Below are 19,811 nucleotides of genomic sequence, written 5' to 3' on the forward strand. Positions count from 1 at the left end.
GAGATCCATCTCAGGTCGTTCAGGCAATGATCAGCACCTGGGGTCCCGTATCTCTCCAGTCATGGCTCATCTCCTTTTACCTGTAAATCGGGTTTCAACATACACCAGGTCTCGTCTGCGAGGGTGGGGAGGACTCCTAATACAAACGTGTACACTCCAAATATTCAATATCACATATATCATACTAGAAATGGCATGAATTATATCTACTACACATAACAACCTCACCTCACCTCACTTCACCTCACCCACAGCCTGATGCTTCACTGGAGCTTTCCCAGGATCTCTCAAAGTGGAGATGTGACCACTTTGTGGTAGTTTGAGAGTCATGAGCCCCTCGGGGGGTGTCTTCCAGGGACAAGGTTCCTTCCCCCGTGGTGCTCTTCATTCTCTGCTGCTTGTAAAGGTCAAAGCAACACTTTGATATCTACCCCTGGAAACACCTGCAGTGCCCAGCACTCCCCATCCCACCTCCTGACATGCTCTGCCCCACATCCCCTGGGGGTCCACAACAGCTGCTCCTTCTTCCTGTGCAGGAGAAGGCACTGGGATGATGGTTTGAACAGGCATCACCCTTCAACTCCTGGTCTGGAGCATCTGGTCTGCCCAAAGTGCTGCTGCACCAGGAGCTCAGCTAGCAAAGCATCTCCTCTGCCGTGGGCCAAAGCCCCTCTCCCTTTCCCAGAGCAAAAGCATCTGATGGACAAATATCTGACAGGTGTGTCCATCCCCAAAGCTGGGATCCACCATCCCCACGCCCAAAGCTGCCTCCTTGTAAGTGGAGCCATGAACTGATGATGGTCCTGGTCCTTTGATGTTTTAAAGAAAATCAGCAGAGCAAACTACAAATCTTGCAGTGAGGCCCAGTAAGGCTGGTCCTGTTTGCAGACTGGTTTTGACAACCTGGAGGGAATCCACCTGGAGCCCAGGAGAAAACTGGGTTTGGTCAGCCTGAAGGGAAAAAGGATCTGGAAGGCTTACTCTTGACTTTTACTGTCTCATGGAAGGTCTGCAGAGCAGACAGAGCTGTTCAGAGTGCCCAGGGATGGGACAACAGGCAATGGCATGTGGTGCTGCCAAGAACATTCCCAACAGATGTACAAAACCACCCAGGATAGTGGGGAAGTGCTGGGACAGGAGCCAGAGCAGAGATGGGGCCTGCATCCCTGGGGATAATGCTTCCTTGAATGAGACTCTGAGCAACCTCCCCTGGCCTTCAGGGTGACCCAAACCCAAGAGACTCAGGAGGTCTCCAGCTCACCCCTTTCAGTGTGAGACAGAATGAGAGCATCTGCCTGAGGTCCCAACTTGAGCACCACCCCCAGCTCCAGCTCCAGCACCAGCACCAGAAACAGACCCAGCAGCAGCTCCAGAACCAGCAGTTTGCACAACAGAGACCACAGCACAGCTCTTGTGCAAAGGAGCAGAGCTGGTGGGTTTGCAAAGCTCTGAGTCCCTCCCCTGCTGCATCAGCACCAGATAGAGGGAGGAGGATGAGGGCGTTTCAAAGGCTATGGACAGTTAGTGCATGTCAGTGCTGGGAAATGTGTTTCACAATGAGGAACTTAATTCAGAGAATCACAGAAGGGTTTGGCTTGGGATGGACCTTACAGACCATCTTGTTTTACCCCCTGCCTTTGGTAGGGACACTTTACACTGTCCCAGGCATTTCATGCCCCGTCCAACCTGGCCTTGGGCACTGCCAGGGCTCCGGCAGCCACAGCTTCTGTGCCAGGGAAAGCATTTCTTCCTCACAGGGAACAATTCCTGCCCAATATCCCATCCATCCCTGCCCTCTGGCAGGGGAAGCCATTCCCTGTGTCCTGACCCTCCATACCTTGCCCCAGTCCCTCTCCGGCTCTCCTGGAGCCCCTTCAGGCCCTGGAAGGGCTCTGAGCACTCCTTGGAGCCTTCTCCTCTCCAGGTGAACACCCCCAGCTCTTCCAAGCCTGGTTCTAGAGCAGAGGGGCTCCAGCTCTGGAGCAGCTCCGTGGCCTTCTATGAACTTGTTCCAGCAGCTCCAACTCCTTCTGCTGTTGGCCCCAGAGCTGGGGCAGCTCTGCAGGTGGGGTCTCACCTGAGAAAGGCAGAGGGGCAGAGTTTCCCCCTCCTCATCAGCCCAGGGAATGGGGATTTCTGACACACATGGCTGGGGCACACCCATGGCAGGGGTTTGGAACAAGATGACCTTAATGTCCCTCCCAGCTTTGGACATTTTATGATTCTGTGTTAAGTTTCTTATCCACCAGCACCTCCATACCCTTCTCAAGGCAGCTTTCCTTCCTTCCTTCCATCCATCCATCCATCCATCTATCCATCCATCCATCCATCCATCCATCCATCCATCCATCCATCCACCCACCCATCCATCCATCATCCATCCATCCATCATCCATCCATCATCCATCCATCCATCCATCATCCATCCATCAATCCATCATCCATCCATCCATCCATCCATCCATCCATCCATCCATCCATCCATCATCCATCATCGTCTTCCCAGCCTGTAACTGGACTTGAGACTGCCTCAACTCCATGTAGGACCTTTTACTTGGCCTGGTTAAGTGTCATAAGTTTTGCACAGCTCCACCTTTCCAGGCAGTCCGGGTCCTTCTCATGGATGCCCCATCCCTGCCCTCCAGTGTGTGACCCCAACACACAGCTTGGTGTCACCAGAGACTGCCCGGGGTGCCCATGAGTGCCTTTGTCACTGGGAAAGATGTTAAACACACCAACTCCTACCTCAAGCCCTGAGAAACATCACAGCAAACTGCTCTCAAAAAAATTGTTCTCCAACTACTTCAGAAACCATGGCAGTGGGGGTTGTGAGATGCTTTGTCTCTTGAGTGTTTACTTTCCCTGGAGACTGTGGCCCTGCTCCCAGATCAGGGAGACTGGGAAAGGCCACGGGCCTGGCTGAGCCTTCTGGTGACCACCAACACAAGCACCAAACCCTTGCACTCATGAGACCACATGCTACTCATCTGGAGAACGGAAACAGGAACATATTGATGCCACCAGCAGCTCCCCCGAGCAGAGAGGTGCATCCACACCTGGGCTGTGGCACAGCAATTAGAAGCAGAGGATGCAAAGCAGAACATCGGGATTATATCTTTATTTCCCCCCACCTTTTTTTTTGTTTTGTTTTGTTTCTTTTAGCCTTACATGTTTATCTATAACAGCTTAAAAGCTGTTCATCTTCAATCTTTTTCATGGAGACTTCTCTAAGCTTTGATGTACAGCCTGTCTAGTGTTGGGGAACCAGCTGAACTAGGGAGCCTTCAGTGAATGATGGGTCTGGATCTATCCCAGCGAAATTTACAGGAGGTAGAGATACAACACACACCTTGTGGTCCCAGGGGCTCAGCTGGGCAGGGAGGATGGGAGCACAAGGATTGAGGGAGCCAGGCAGGCATTGGCTTCATAGGGCTCTGGGCACACCCCAGAACGTTCCAGCGGCTGCTTTTGGTTCTAAAGGTTTTGTTCTTCAATTCATCCCCTGAGGACCTGATAAAAGCAATGACAGTTTCTTTCAAAAGACCTTCAACAACTCACTTAAGAAACTCCAGTTGGTAAATTCAGTTAGAACAGCAACGACTTCCACCATGGGAGGACAGGCTGCAGATAAAGCCCTGGGTTGCTGATGAGTTGCATCACTAAGGCTGCTCCAGAAGCCATGGCAACTCCAGCAGAGTTGCAGCACTTCATCCTTTCAAAGCCTCTGGTCTGTCCTTGCCCTGACTCCCATCCATCACAGGACACTGTGCCTTACTGTGGTATCAAGATCCTTATGGAATATTTCTCTCTAGGGAGCAGCAGCTTCCCAGAAAAGTCATTGCTGTCAGGGGAATCCTGCAGAATCCCCCCAAAATCCTAGAGTGACTTCTGGCACCTTGGCTGGATTTCCAAAGGATCCAGGTGCAGAACCAACACCCCTGACCCAGTGCTCACACACCAGTGGAGCTGGGAGTGAGGGGTCCAGCCCAGCCACTCTGGGCAGCCTCATGCCCACAGCCCTCCCTGATGTCCTGCATCCCCAGGGCTGCCACCTCAGCCCCTGCCCTCACCTCACACCTGGAGCATCCACAGCCACATGTGTCCCCCTGAGAAGGAGACACAGAAGGTGCACAACACCCTCAAAGTGCATGTGGTTGGCATCATTTCCCCATCCATCCCCCTGAAGAAGCATCGCTGAATCTCTGTTTTTTTTTTAAGGAAAATGTATTTTTGTGAAAATATACTTTATTATAATAAAATTTGGTATTAAATAAAAACATCATACCATAACACCACCACTCGTGGTCGCTGTGCTGGCACCACTCACGGAGCTCATGGAACTGCCCTATTCAGAACAAGGACCCACTGGAACATGCAGAGAAATAAACACAGGGAGGGACAGAAACCATAGCATACAAAACCATCCGTGCTTGGACAGGGCTGTGTCTCAACTGCAGGAACACACCCTCTCCTACAAAGCCAGTGCAAGCTGCCCAACCCCACCCTGCCCTCCCAGCACTCTGGCTTTGGAGCAGCTGACAGACACAGAGGCAGATGGACAAATAAATAAATAAATAGGTAGATAAATAAATCAATAGATAAATAAATTGATAAATAAATCATAAGGCGGAGGCCCCAGTCAGTGTGTGACCCAGATGAACCAGGCAAGAGCAGCTGGCAGCAGTCCACCCCCACGCTGGAGAATCGACCCCCGCCAGGGCATCGCTCCTTCCTCCCCGGGGATCCTCGTGCTGGAAGCTGACTGAGGCAGTGTGGGATGCTCTGAGGCACAGCTTCATATTTACAGGGTTACAGTACAATTAAGAACTCACTCATCAGCCCAGAGACAGCGAAGGGAAGTCACAGGAACGGAAAAGTGCAAATTTTCTTTGCAGGAAGTGAAGGAGTTGACACGACCTCCTTTGGGAGCAGAGAAATACCAAGGTGTGGAGTACAAGGGATCTCTCCTAAGGGGCTTTGCTGAGAAAAGCCAGTTAGCTAACTTACAGCCAGCATATAATCCTTAAATTAAAATATTTACAGGGACCCAGTGCACCAAGGGCTGCTGGATCCCGGAGCTGAGCCCTCACACCTCACACTTTTCCCCCAAGGGCTCTCAGGTCCCACACCCTCCAGAGTTTTCTCTATTCAACATATACTTCTTCCCTATGAAAATAATCAGCTTATTGCAGAGGGCTTCTCCTGAACTCTCAGTCTCTGGGGCTGTGTGGGCAGCCCAGATGGAATAAACAAACCCCTTGTTAATTTTTCTTATTGGACCCAAGTCTTTTGAAAAGGTTTTTCCCTTTGAAGAAGAAGCCTCTCTTCTTTTTATTCTGCCCAGGTGCATCACTGCAGGTGAGAAGGGCCAGCGATGCCTGCTCTGGACTCTGCTGGCCTGGGACAAGGCAGGAAGGTGCTGGCAGAGGAGAAGACAGAGAGGAGTTGCTCTGATCAACAGACCCATCTGGATTTAGCTGGGTGGGAAAAAGAGAAAACAAAAGACAAAAGTACAAGTTAGAGCTGCTGAAGGAGATCACACCAACATAAACCTCAGCCAGAGAACCTGGCCTTCTCCCCTGTATGCAGTTCCACTTAGGAAGTTTCCAGTGGATTTAAATTTTGTACTTACAACCCAGACCCTTCCTTAGCTAAGAATTCCTGAAATTCCTGAACTTTGGGCTAAGAACAGGACAAAAGACCCACTAAAGACATGGTGAAAAGATGCTGCTCCACAGCTAAGTAAGTGAAGCAGCTCCTGATAGCATGGATGGGGACAGGTACTGATGAGTCCATGGATACCTCAGCCCATGCTGGGCTACCAGCATGCTCTGGGACAGAAGCCAGGACATTAACAAAACCAAATTTTGTAAGAACAAGTGCTCTGCAAGACCTCCAGAAGATCAAGGAGACTGGCTAAGTCCTGAGGCTTCTCAACAGTGGCCATCGTAGGAAGAGGAATTAGTGGTCCTGCAAGGCTGCTCAGCATCCAGCAGATCCAGAGGCAGGAGGGGCAGAAAGCCAAGTCTGGTGCTCTGCAGTAGCACCAGTGGAGCAGGAGATGGAGAAGTCTTGGATCAAGTGGCACACAGAAATGTTCCTGAGACCCTGAGTGTTTGAGATGGTTAATTGGGACCCACCAGTCTCAAACAGTGCTGTTCCCTTTGGAAAGGGCTTTTAGAAATCAGAATGTGCCCGAGTCCCAGGCTCAGTTTCCTCTTCACAAAGCACTGAGAAGTCAGTTCCTAGCAGCAGCCTTCCTTTCCACAATCTCATCTCACTGGACTCAGCTGTCTACACAGTGACAATGAACAATCTGGCAGGTCAGGCTTTGCCAACAGGCTGCCAAGTTCCTCAGGGAGGAGGCTCTGGGTTTCTGTGGCCTAGGAGAACCTGTCTCACTGCCTTCTCTTCAACACAGCTTTCACAAACCAGCAGCTGCCAAGCTCCAGCGGTACATCCTGTCTTGGCATTACCCAACACAAGGCCAGAGTGGCTGAGCTGTACCAGGGAAGAGTCCTTTGACACTGGAACATCACACCCTCAGCATCCCTCTAGCGGGGCCCCACTGAGTCCCTCACAAGTCTGCTGGAGCCAAAGCCCCCAGAGGGAATGTGAGATGGCGACACTGCCAGCAGGACTCTCTGCCTGAGTGGAAGCACTCCTGAAGATCAGACTCCACTGTGTGAAGATCTCAGCAGCAGCCCCTGAGCAGGACTGGATGTGCCTGGTCCTGGTCCTGCTCTGTGTCCAGGGCAAGCAGAAAAATAAGGCAGTAGCAGAGCCTAGACTATTGCTGCCTCACTCCAGCACAGCCATGCTCATGGCCTGTGGGGACTTAATTTAAAATCTCCTGGGGTGAAAAGTCAAAGCAACCCTGCTCTGTCACCTACTGCTGGTTCAGCACCCACCTCCTTTGGGACCAGGAGCACCCAGTGGCTGTGACCTCTCCTCCCCTCACAGCTGGAAGCTGTGCTGGTCCAGGCTGCTGCAGGAGTGAAGCACTTCTGGCCCAGGATGAGGCACAAACCTCTGCTCTGGGTCAGACTCAGCACCTACAATACCCATGGAGTCAGTCCTGAGTGGGCAGGAGCACAGGGAGCTCCATCTTGGAGTGCATTTGTGACCCCTCCCAACTCTACAAAGCTGAGAGTGAACTTCTGCCTCACAGCAATCACTGAGTTGTGCCAGTGCCATCAGACTCTCCTCTGCCTGAACTACAGGACAGAGCTGGAACTCCTCTCTACCTCTCTCCATGATAGTAACCAATCCCACAGCTGACTATTTGTGAGCTCACACCCTCTGTTCACCTGAAAACATTGCTTTCCAAGGCACTCCTACAACACTCCAAGTGTGCAGTGCTGTGCCCTGAGGCCAGCTACTGCCCAGGCTGTGCTGCAGGATGTCACACAGGCTGATGGATGACCCAGGCTGGCCCTTGGGAAAACTGCACTCTGCCTGCAAGGTCCACTCCAACCAATGCTGCAGCAACAGCTGCAACCTCTGTCTATCCTGGCAGCTCCAGTGTGCAAAGAACAGCACTTGGTACTGATAAGCCCAGTGTTAGTTAGGTCTGAGGAGTCTGGGAGTAAATCCAAATAAATCCAGATTAACTATTTGCAGCCAGAAATGCAAGATTTATGGAGGCAAAAAGGAAAGCCAGGTGAGGGCTAAATTGGAGCCCACTCTTAGTTGTGAGCAAAAGAAAGAATCCCCAAGTCCTGCTCCAAAAACTATGATTTGTGCAACAAAGAATCCTTGGATAAAATGTCCAAAAACACAAGGCTAGCACCAGAAGGGGCTCACCAACACTCAGGGAGTGATGTAGGAGGGATGTAAAGGCCCCTGTGCAGCCAGGGCAGTGGAAGATCTGTCCAGGCACCATTGGAAAACACTTTTTCAGTAAGGGTGGAACAGTTTCAGGACAGATCTGAAGTGGCCCCACAAACAATTTCTCCTCTTTTTAGAGGTCTCTATGTGTCAAGAAAGCACAGAACCAGCTCACAGATTCATGTGGTAAAAATCATACGAAAATTGGGGGTTCTTCTCTAAGAGAAACAAAGGAGAACTGCTCTGTCAAAATACTCATACAAGTTATTAGTGATAAACACAAGAGAGATGTCAGTTTTCAGGGGTGGTTTTAGTACTCTCTCAGGTGTTATTAACACAACTTCTGAAAAACAAACATTTGAAACTAAGGAAAAAAAAGACTGCTCCCACTGGTCCCCAAAACCAGGGGTCTCACCCACCCAGGCCCAGAACAATTATCCACACAAGGTTGGTTTTAGGGCCTAAATGTTACTATTTTCTTAAATGGATAGTGGGCGGGGGTTTTTCAGTACTATTCTCAGGAAGGAGTAAAATCCAGAAGGAAAAAAACCCAGGCTGAACATGAAGTGTGCTCAGACTGAGGAGGACCCTGCAAAGACCAAACAAAGATTTGGCTGTCGATGTGAACAGAATGACTAAGCTGAATCACAAAGCAGGTCCTTCCCAAACCTGAATATCCAGCACAGTTCCATCCTGGTCCCCAAAACCACCAGATAATTGTTCCAGCCAACTGCACTTCATGTGCTGAATGGTTTGCCTTTACCACAGAACCCAGGTGGCAGTGAAAAATCTGACATCAGATGAAGGTGGGTTTTGCCACCACAGCCCCAAGCCAGCCTGTCAAACTACAAGCAAGAATAGGAGGCAACTACAGGTACTGGAGCCCTTGAGGGGCTGGGTGGGAGGTTGAAGGTCTCACACACTTACATGGTTGCTCTCTCTATGTATCATTCATATCTATCACTGGACTCTTCTCTTCCTCATTCTCTGAAGAAAAGAAACGTCCCGGGTGCGTAACACAGGCAGAAATAAATACATGAAATCAGTTAGAATCAAACACTTTCTAAAGGTGCTTTACAATCAGTCTTTGACAGAAATGGCATGTTACTAATGGCAAAATATTCTAGCAACAGGAAAAGTGGTAAAGCAGCGGCTCTGAGCTGGTAAGCATGAGTGTTTTGGGCCCCGGCTGTGACCAGAACTTCTTGGATCTTCCCCTTTAGGCTATTTTTGTTTGTTTATTCTAATTGCCAAATGTTGTCAGTTTGTAAGTTCAATTGCTTCACCTTTTCAGTTGCCAGCATTTTAAGATTTACTCAGAAATAATTAAAAATGATCCACCTTCCCCAGTTCAATTTGAAAATAAATTGTCCTTATTCTCAGGCCTTTGGTAGGGCAGCAAGAAGAAGGGAAGTGTGAAGAACAGATAAGGTAAGAACATCACATCCAAGAAATTACAAGGGATTTAAAAATCACTCATGGAGAAGCTTCTGTTGCAACTGGGACAAGCTGTAACCGAGTCCAAAGCTCTGCCATGGTGCACACACAGCCCCCCTGAGGTGCCAGGGCTCAAGCTGGGACTGGGAATTTGCAAGTTGAACAAGCAAGTATTCCTTAACTCTGTTGGGTGAAAGTGCTACAGGAATTTGGAAAAACTCAGGCATGACTGTATCACTGGGAGAGTTCATTCCAACTCAGGGATGAATATGGAATATGTCTGTTTTACAGGAGGTATTTCTTTCTTCTGCCTTTCCCATGAGGTTTTCTGCCCATAGGTTGGGATGCTATGATTGCTGTGACAGCCAGAACCACTGTGGGGTCATGTTCTGTCTCTTCAGGAATCACTAAACACCCTGAACGCAGTTAGTTAATACCAGTTTGGCTCTGAGCAGGGTAAATATACCACTTTTAACAGGGGGCAAATGTGCCCTTCCTGTTTGGAAGCTGCTTAGACAGGTCTGGATTGCAAAGCACAAGCGGGAGGGGTGCTGGGGGTGCTGAGCCAGAATCCCCTGGGACAGGGGTCCAGGAGAAGCAGGGAGGCAGCAGGACAGAAGCCAAGCTGGCATGACGCAGAAGCAGCCACAGTCATGTCTAGGGAGTTCAAGCTAATTCCCACTGAAATAAAATTGGTTTAATCATCATTACCTGAATTTTCCAGTCCCCCAAATACAGACAGAGAGCAGCACTTCATGGATCAGGAGAGTACCAAAAGTATCAAACCAAACAGGTTCCTGCTCTGTGCACCCAAAGTCAGAGCCAGTGTAAGGGGAGACTCCCCTGAATCTCAGGCACAGAGGACTAGAGACAAATGGAAAGGTTTGAAGGGCAGGGAAATGTGAACTGTGTCTGTTTTATATGGGCTGTCTTTAACACACCTGACAGGTGCTTGTGTTTTTAAAAAATGTCATGGAACATAGGAAAAGAGCTTCCAACCTTCAGCATGCAGGGCTATGTGGGCCAAAATGCTGCCCAAGGCATCAGTCACCCACTGAACTCAGCAGCAGAGAACAGAGAGGAAAGTGGGCTTGGCTTTGCAAACCCTTCACACCTGCCCATGGCAGACAAGGTTGCCTGAAATCCCCCTGGTCCCTGGGAGGATGTGGGCTGGAATAACAACCTTGGGAATTTGAAACAGGCCCTGTGGCTGCTAGCTAATGCCTGAGGGATGCAGATGGGGAACATCTGCATTAAATTACACTTAGAATTCCACCTTTATTTTACTGCTTGAGATCTCCTTTGGCACCCTCTATTTCAACAGATGAGTAATTTGGTAAGAGTAAATATTTTTGAGAGGGTAACTGAAGAAAGAACCCCACTCTGCATCCTTGTTAACCCCTTGGGAGGTTAGACTTGGGTGACCTCTGGGCTCTTAAACCCTGGCAGTAACAGCTGATTAACCTGTAATTCCTCAGCAAGGACCAGTACTCCCAACAAGAAAGTACAAGGACCCCAGAGAGCTGCTGAGGTCAGCAGATGATCCAGCAAACTGCCCACAAACTTCATTATCTGAGCCAGGCTGCTCTGCCTGAGAAGGCATCAAGGCTGGAGTGCAAATCGTGTACCCACAAAGCCTGGAATGCCTGGAAGCAAGGGATGGGGCTTAGGTGAAGGAAGACCAAGCAGCATCCTACAATAGAGATATAGATACAGAGAACAGGAATAGCTGGGCATGAAAAAAAGGCCAAGAAATGCTGCAGAGAGCAGAAAGTAGGGATGGCACCAATGGGGAGTTCAACAGAACGGGATTCAGGGATTCAGGGCCACCTACTTCCCTCAGGATGGCTCAAAGCCAACCTGCTCTGACTCATGTGGGTCTGGCACCACATGACAGCGCCAACAACCTCCCAAGAAGGACTGAAGGTTGAGCCCATGTGAGCTGGGATCAAGCTGGGTCCCTCCTGCCACCCAGTCCACAGTGAGACAGCACAGGGGCTCCAGGAATGAGAAAGGAGCTGCTACACTTTTAGCCTCAGACACTGACACGGCCCCAAGTGTCCCAGTTAAGCCTTTATTCCAAGAATCTCAGCAACACAATGCAAGGGGTTAATTTAACCTTTGAATTCCATTACTATGGGGAATGCTTTTGAAACCGTAGGATCCATCCCCCAGATCTGTTTGGGAAACTCCTCAGTGTGTTTTGAATTTATCCATAAGCACCTCAGCCTGGATTAAGATATATCCAACTTGGTGTGGATGCAAGACCATCGGTGTCTGGGTGTTGCTAATTCCAGGGCTCCTGGACGTGGATATAATAATTAAGGAATTTCATGTGCCTGGGGAGCTGTTTGAACCTTTCCTTCCAGTAGGATTTTCTCACTGACCTTTCAGCGGATCTAAACAATTTGCTGGTGGGATTTGAAAGCTCCTTGCCTACCTGACCAACCTGAGGCCCCAGCAGGTGTTGTTTTGTGCCACTTTCTGCACTACAAGGAAGTCTTTGGGAAATGCTCCTGGCACTCCCTTAGGATGAGTGGGCTGCATGCAGTAAGTTCAGTGATCCCATGGGTGCTGCATGCCATGCAATGCCCAGGCTCCAGACACATCCCAGCCTGGATGGCAGTGCCATGCAGCCACACATCTCACCTGGCTCTCAGCACTCAGCGGAGAAGCTTCTTTATCTTTTGAGTGGAATTCCTTGGCTGTGTCGCCATCCAAAGGGACAGCTTCCAGGAAGTTGGATGGGACAAGCCCTCTCTGTTGGTTCAGCTCTCCCTGCAAGATCAACATTCAATTTTCACAACAGCTTTCCTGGAGACATAAGTAACAACTCGAGGTGCAGTGCCCTGCAGAGAAGCTTGGGTTGCAGGCTGAGACAAGTCCAGAACACACCCACATAGGGAGGATCCTCAGAAAATTCCATAACTCACATCCTTGCTTAGTTGTGGAACAATTTAGAGCACAGAAACACAGAAGACAGTAAAGGAAAAAGAGATGACAGCAAGTTGTGACAAAGTTGTTTCTACAAACTCAAAATCTCCTCTATCATACTGGAATATGACTGTGCCACAGGTGCCCTAGAGGCCTTTGATTTGTCATGGTATTTACTACGTCTTTAAAGAATGAGGCAGTACTGGTACAATGTCCTGTAGGTATAGCATCCATGGTCACAGAGGCCCAGAGCTGCACTATTGTACTCCTACAAATATTTATCCAGTTCAACAGGAAGTGGTTGGGTGAGACAAAACCCACCCCAGCAATGCTGTTTGTCCAACATTATAAAAGGATCAAACAAAACATTCCCAGTGATGTCCTCAGGCTGAACCTGGAGCTCAACCTCAAGTCAGATGTGTGAAGTCACACTGTTTCCCAAGCAGGAAAAGGTGGATGATCCAAGGCTCAAGTTTGGCACACCGTTGGAGGGCAGGCACAGCCCCAGGAATCTGTCTGCTTACATGGATCACTATTCCAGCCTCTAGCCCAAGTGTCCAAGTGCCTGGTGAAATGTTAGCTTGAAGTAGCTGCTAATTCAGCTGTGTGTGCATGAAAAAAGGCATGCAAGGCTTTAGGAAACCTGCAGGCAGCTGATACCAAAAAATACACTCAGAACCATTGGGATGTTTAAAGACCACAGAGATGCCCTCAAGGCTGGAGCCCCTCTGCTCTGGAGCCAAGCTGGGATACCCTGGGGTTCACCTGGAGGAGAAAAGGTTCCAAGGGCAACCTCAGAGCCCCTTCCAGGCCTAAAAGAGCTCCAGGAGAGCTGGAAAGGGACTGGGGACAAGGGTGTGGAGTGACAGGACAAGGGGGAAATGGCTTTCTACTGCCAGACAGCAGGGATGGATGGGATATTGGGAAGGAATCTCTGACTGCAGATGTGCTGAGGCCCTGGCACAGGCTGCCCAGAGAAACTCTTGCTACCCCTGGATCCCTGGAAGTGTCCAAGGCCAGGTTGGACAGGGCTTGGAGTAGCCTGGGACAGTGGAAAGTGTTCCTGCCCATGGCAGGGAGTGGAACAGGATGAGCTTTCAGGTCCTTTCCCCAGACCATTCCAAGACTCTGTAATAGTGGATTTGCAGCAGGAGAAATGAGTACCAGAAACAGGCTGCCCTGCACTAAGTAGAGAGGGGTTTATGTTTGTCCCAAAAGCAGGACATGCTGTTTCCTGATTTCTGCTTCCCTGCTGCTCCATGAACTCCAGCAATTTCCAGGGTAACCACAGGACTTTCCCAAGCCCTGCACTTACATAGTAGAATCCATCATCATCCATGGACCCAAAGACAGTGATAACGTCCCCAGCACTGAAGGCCAGTTCAGCCTGCAAAGAGGTAGAGAACAGAGGTCACAGGAAAATCCCTGCCTGAACTTCTCATCAGGACACAGGCTCACCTCAGCTTCTTGCCCAATCTCACTCCAAGGGAGGGAGCCCAGTGTGTTTGGTCTTGCAAGACCAGGATGCAGGAGGGAAACTGAAGTGGGTAACTCTGGAATTCACTGCTAGGGAAGCATTTCATAAATTAAGACAAGAGCAAAGCCCATTTTAAAACCAATTTTAACAAGGTTTCAAAATAATACCTACCACCTGCTCTGGAAAGGTGCACCGAGGACAAGCTCAGCAAGCACCAGAAATACCTTCAATTTCTTTAAATATAATTACAAATCCTGCTCCCTTGGATGAGCCTGTTCTGTATGCAGCACTTAGGGGTTAGTCACTAGCAGGAATGCATACAAAAAGGGTGGTTTAAACTGGACACAGAACAAGAGCACAGCACACAGTGCCCTTTGTTGTCACACCCTCTGTCCTGTCAAGCACCCCAGCACATGCCCCATGGGGCACAAGGCTAAAGACAAAGGTGTCACCAACCTCTTTTAAGGGAAAAAAACTGCCCAGTGGAGGCTCCAAACAGGCTGAGTTCCACTCAAGACACTCTGGCACTTCACAGGTGTCAGCTGGAAGGGATCTACTTCCAATATATTTACCATAATATATCCCTAGTCCTCAATTTAATCTCTTGAGGCTGCAGGTTGCTCCTGTGGAGCATCTCCCACAGAACTCCACCAGCTTGTTTCAGTAATTTGAGCTCTTGTTCACAAAAGTTCAACAAGAGGAAATAACTGCAAAAAGCACAGTCACATCCTTGGTGACAAGTGTTCCATGGCTAGATACATGTTCACATTGTGTCTCTTCCAGATCTCTAGAACACAATCTCTTCCACAATCTCTAGAACACTCTGTCCTCAGCTGTGACTCTCTGGGCAGGAGACACAGCCTGGGAGGCAACCATTCCCTGAACTGTGTCCTCTGTTGGCCAGACATTCCTCTGCGGATGAAGGAAAAGGATGTGAATTCAAACCCCGTGTTTATGTTTGCTCAGAGAGCTAACACAGCTTAGAGGAAGAGAGAACAGAGCATGTGCTCACCTTTTTCTGCAGAAAGGATTCTGCATTGCCACCTTTCTACCTGGAACAGACTTATCCACAAAATTATTGTTTAGATTATATCCACTTCCCTGGAAGTGTCCAAGACCAGACCAGAAGGAGCAACCTGGTCTAGTGAATGTGTCCCTGCTCATGGCAGGGGGTGGGATGAGATGGGCTTTAAGACCTCCTCCAACCCATCCCATTCCATGACTCTGTGGTTCTATATATAGGAATTGCTTGAAAACAAGAACTTTGCAAACTAGTACATTAAACTGGAGCTAAATTGTTTTGCTTGAACAAAGACCTACACAGATACTTAACACAGAAGTCATGCTCAAATTAAGTGTCAAAAGTGCTTTCAAAACCTTAAGCAGGTTTTTCCTTTTCCCAGAGTGCTTCCTAGATCAGTTGCTACCAGTAGGAGCTGCTCCCTCCTGCCCCAGATCTGCTCAGTCCTGTCTGATCACTAAAGGATGCAATGAATACTCACACAGTTTCACTAAGACTCTGGTTGGACCAAAGTGCTGAGTGTCTTGAGAGACAGAGGTAAAAAGAGATAGGAAGAAGAAATCTCTGAAAAGGGGGAAGCAGCTGGTGGTTACCTCCACATCTGTGTTTGGAGAACTCTCTTTTGGGTTGTAGTCAAATGCAGCCACCATCCTGCGAGGAGTGAGCAGGTCTGCTTCAGTATCTTTATGTTTCTGCCCTACAGGAGAAAAATAAAATATTCTTAGATAGAAATACAAGGACAAAACCCAAATAACAGCAACTCCTTCACCGTTCTTGTAGTGGTCTGAGCAAAAAAAATACTGGGGGGGAACTGAGTGGAGAGAGACTTTAAAGGCATTTGGTAAAGCAGTTTTCTGATCTTCTTCATCTCCTCATAAGCACAAAAGTGGGGACATCCCCCCCATCCCCTCATCCTGGTCCTTTGTTTATATGTACAGGAATGTTTTATTTTACATTTCCTATTAACTCACACACATACATATATATACATATATACATACACATACAGAGAACAGCTGTCTCTTTATAGTGTCTTGAAATGACATTTCTCCTCCCACTACACAATGTTCTACTATTAAGCTACAAAATCTATCCTCTGAGGGCCAGGGACCAGCACACAGGGAAGTCTCAATCCACAATCTCCTTCCTACTCAGACCCATTACCTACAGACCTTCCCTGAGCCTACTACAGCCAAGTCTGGTGCTACAGAAAATAAACATTCATGGATTTAAACCATCCTTTGGGTCAGCACTGCATGGGCTGGCAAAGGTAGAGGCAGACTTGGCCTCTCTGGATATCAGCAGAGGGAGCACCCTGTCAGATTGCAAGGACTACAGCATGTGATGAGTGAGGGACTGCCTTGCTCTTCCCACAGCAAAACTGGTGCACTCAGCCTGCAAGCATCCCCTGCTCACCCAAACCATTCTGCATCCACCACTAAATGAAAACAACTAACACCTTTTGTTACAGTGCTTCGAAGCAGCACCACAAGGTGTCACACTGACCCTTGACCATAAAACACATCTGTAATTCCATTGTGCATTACCTGTCCCTCAGTAAAGCACTTCTCACCTGGCTGAGACTTGTACTCCTGTTTGTCCAGCCCTGCTGGGGGAAGAAAATGCCTCATCAGTAAGAGCTCATCTCCAACAGTGACCCCATGACACAACTGATAAACAGTAAAAAGAACCAAGACAGCAAACAACAAAAGCAAACTGTTCATGCAGCTCGAAGTCTACACCAGTAACCAGGACACAGGAACGTAACAAGAAGCAGAGGTTAAGCTCCAAACTATAAAAGACATCACTGTTTTTAAAAACTTAACACCAGCACAGGGATGGGCTCTCTTTCCACTTCCTAGCAGTCGTACAAACATCTGAGGGTCCTGAAAGCAAGTAGTAAAAATTCAATGCAGTCTGTAATTCTATAGCAAAAACCAAAGAGGAAGCAGTGGGTGACACAGACCTTTCTTGGAGCGTCTGGGTTTTGGAGGAGGGACAGTTTGGCGGCGTGGAGGTGGCGAAAATGTGCCATTTCCTTAATAAAAACACCAAAAAAGCAAATAAATAGACAAGAGAAACAGACAGTGAATGGAAAGTGAGAAGCATCCTGAATAGTGAACAGAGGACAGAGGAGATGACATGCCTCCCCTGGGAGGTTGACAACATGATTTCTGTGGGCAAAGCCCTCTGGGCCTCATATGTGGACTCAGATAAGCCGCATCCCAAATAATCCCAAATACACAGAGAAATCCACACTGTACTTACACCGTTCAGGCACTCCACAGCTCAAAGCAGACAGACTTTGCTTCTCCTTAGTTTTCAGAAGCAGCACCACAAGGATAAAATAAAACCTTGTACCATTAACGCCTGAAAAATCCCAGGTCTCTAGCTAAACCTTCTGCACTGAGCAGGGTCAGGACTGGATGAAATCCCAAATGAACCTGCAGAGTGCCCAGACCAACCCCTACAAGGCATTTCCTTAGTTACAAGGCTGTGACAGGGGTTTATGACAGCAGGAAGACAGCAGAGGTACAGCCAGCCCAACTGCCTAGGAATCAAAGAATCACTACCGTTAGAAAAACACCATCAGGTCCAAACTGCACCCTCTGCCTCCTCCTGTCAGGAGCTGTGCAGAGCCACAAGGTCCACCCTGAGCCTCCTTTTCTCCTGGCTGAGCCCCTTCCCAGCTCCCTCAGCTGCTCCTGGGAGCTCTCTGCTCCCTTCCCTGGACATGCTCCAGCCCCTCAGTGTCCTTACCAAGAGGGGCCCAAAACTGCCCCAAGGATCTGAGGTGTGTCCCTATCAGTGTCAAACCCTCCCTGCACACACACCTTACTGACTACCACCACCTTCCTCAAAACTTTCAAACCCATCATGTTTAAAGAAGTCTCAGAGCTATTAAAATCCTTTACTCTTCCAAGACTGTGCAGTGGGGCAGGGCAGAGTATCCCTTGTGTATTCACTGAGGGACACAGGCCACCAACAGGCATCCTGCCATCTCTGGCACACACACGAGAGAAAGACTATGGATGTGAAAAACACCTTACTCAAATATCCTCTCCTCAGACATGGGAGAGGCCAAATATGTTTGTCCTTTACAAACATATTCAAGAAATCACACAGTGACAGCATCAGACTCCTTCAGTCCCTGTGTTCCTCAGGATCAACTTTCCAGGGAACAACATTTAGGAGCTGGGCAGTGTCAGTCCTTCAGAATCATAGAACAGTTTGGGTGAGAAGGGACCTTAAAGGTCTGTTAGAGCTGGATACTGGGTCTCCCTCCAAAGAAATAGGAACAAATTGCATTGCTCTTTTTTTTTTTTTTTTTTTTTTCCTTGAGTTTTCTTATTTTAAGTTGATTTGCGCTTTATTCCCAGCTCAGGCAATGTCAGGCCTTACCTTTGCCACAACCAACACTTGTGCTATTTTTCACTGTTGAACTGGCAAGGAAACAGGGACTGGCCAAACCAGGAATATCCTGGTGTTTTAACAAGTGGAGCAGACCCAACAGTTGGCACTGGCAGTAGATGGTGCACAGAGGAGTGCAGGATGAGAGGTGGGAGGCCTGAGGGACAGGCAAAGGGAGACCAGTATTCACAGCAGGGGCAGCTCACAGCCACTGAGCCTGACCCAGCCTGAGCTGCTCCCTCTCCTGTCTGAGTACATGAGTGGGAAGGAACAGGAAAGCCTCTGCAATGCACAAAGGGAGTAAGTAAGGAGGAACCCAACTACCAGGTCTGCTCCTTGTACACTCCTGTCTGCTGACCTTGTTGTCTCACACTTTTCCTCCCCCTTCCACACCTCCATTCCCAAGTCACAGATTCCCTCACCCAAGAGCAGGGTCATCCCAAGAGTTCAGTCACAGGCTTTCAAAACAAAGGAGGGAACAGAGTGAAAACTCTGGTTCACATACTTCAGCTGCTCATCAAACACTTCTGTTTCCCTGCCCCTAGCAAGGTTCAGCCTCACTTTGTGCTGAATTCACACACCTCGGGCCCAGGAGCAGTGGCAGCAGCTGCAAATGCTGCAGTGGAGTCAGGGATGAACTGAGAGCTTGAAACACCCACATCCAGCCAGATCCCCCTGCTGTGGAGCAGCCACCAAACCCGGCTGCAGATCCAGGGACAGCCCTCCAGATGGGTTTGGTGGCTGCACTGGCCACACATGATAACAGAACTGAGCTTCCAACATTCCAGCACAAAGCCACAGGAGCATGGCACACACACACACACACACACACACACACACACACACACACACACACAGTCAGTACCTGGGCTCTCTGTGTCTGCAGGCAGGAACCCCTGCTTTAAGAGCTGCTGCTTGAGCTCATTACTCTCCACAGGGACTTCTGACACCATGTTGCATGGAATGTATCCCTCCCTTCCAGCACATTCCCCCCTGTAAAAACCATCAGCATCCTTGTCTCCACAAACCTGCAAAGGGAAATAGAGTTGAAAGGGACCCACAAGGATCATCCATCCAGTCCAGCCCATCCCTGCACAGACACCCAACAATCCTACCCTGTGCATTCCTGGGAGCAGTGTCCAAAGGCTCTTGGCGTTCTGGCACCCTCGGGGCCCTGCCCATTTCCTGGGGAGCCTGGGCAGCACCCAGCACCCTCTTGGGGAAGAACCTTTCCCTGATAGCCAACCTAACCCTCCCTGACACAGCTCCAGCCATTCCATAAGGTCACCCGCCAGAAGAGATGAGCATCTGCCCCTCTACTTCCCTCTGAGGAAGCTGCAGACCTCCTAAGGTTTATGCTCCCCTGGAACACCAGACAGAGCCATAGAGTAGCAGATGTTCACTAAGTTCTTACTTTCAGGATCTGCCCCTCCTTAAACGGGAGCTCCTCTTCTGCTGCATCAGGGTTAGGGGACATGGAGACAGGATCGTAATCAAAGAGAGCCACAAAGATCCGAATGCCATCATCTTTGCCAGAGCTCTCGGGAGCAGTGCTGCTTGGAAGGCCTGTGCACAGGGGGAACATAGAGAGAATGTCAGCCCTGCCCCAGCACTGCATGGCCCAGGCACTGCCTAGCAGCCTCTCCCCAGCTACTCCCAGGAGCTTCTATCTCTCCTGCTGCCCACCTCTCTCCCCATTCC

General features: G+C 49.2%; 1 protein-coding gene across 6 annotated transcripts in view; it reads right to left on the minus strand.

Moving 5' to 3' along the window:
- Positions 1–4,227: 4,227 nt before the first annotated feature.
- Positions 4,228–19,811, minus strand: part of TSPOAP1 (TSPO associated protein 1) — a 75,172-nt gene continuing 59,588 nt past the window's right edge. For 2 of the 6 annotated variants that reach the window (XM_077787463.1, XM_077787464.1), the window contains 8 exons: positions 19,525–19,676; positions 18,976–19,138; positions 16,666–16,737; positions 16,273–16,308; positions 15,293–15,396; positions 13,517–13,588; positions 11,917–12,045; positions 4,228–5,477 (listed from right to left, as the gene is read on the minus strand). In XM_077787463.1, the coding sequence (XP_077643589.1) occupies positions 5,262–5,477; positions 11,917–12,045; positions 13,517–13,588; positions 15,293–15,396; positions 16,273–16,308; positions 16,666–16,737; positions 18,976–19,138; positions 19,525–19,676 (944 nt within the window). In that variant the 3' untranslated portion in view covers positions 4,228–5,261. Of the gene's footprint in view, positions 5,478–8,757; positions 8,818–11,916; positions 12,046–13,516; positions 13,589–15,292; positions 15,397–16,272; positions 16,309–16,665; positions 16,738–18,975; positions 19,139–19,524; positions 19,677–19,811 lie in introns of all 6 variants that reach the window. The other 4 variants (XM_021540380.3, XM_077787460.1, XM_077787462.1 and 1 more) reach the window with 4 other exon arrangements.

Source organism: Lonchura striata, chromosome 20, assembly GCF_046129695.1.
Source record: "Lonchura striata isolate bLonStr1 chromosome 20, bLonStr1.mat, whole genome shotgun sequence".
Taxonomy (NCBI): domain Eukaryota; kingdom Metazoa; phylum Chordata; class Aves; order Passeriformes; family Estrildidae; genus Lonchura; species Lonchura striata.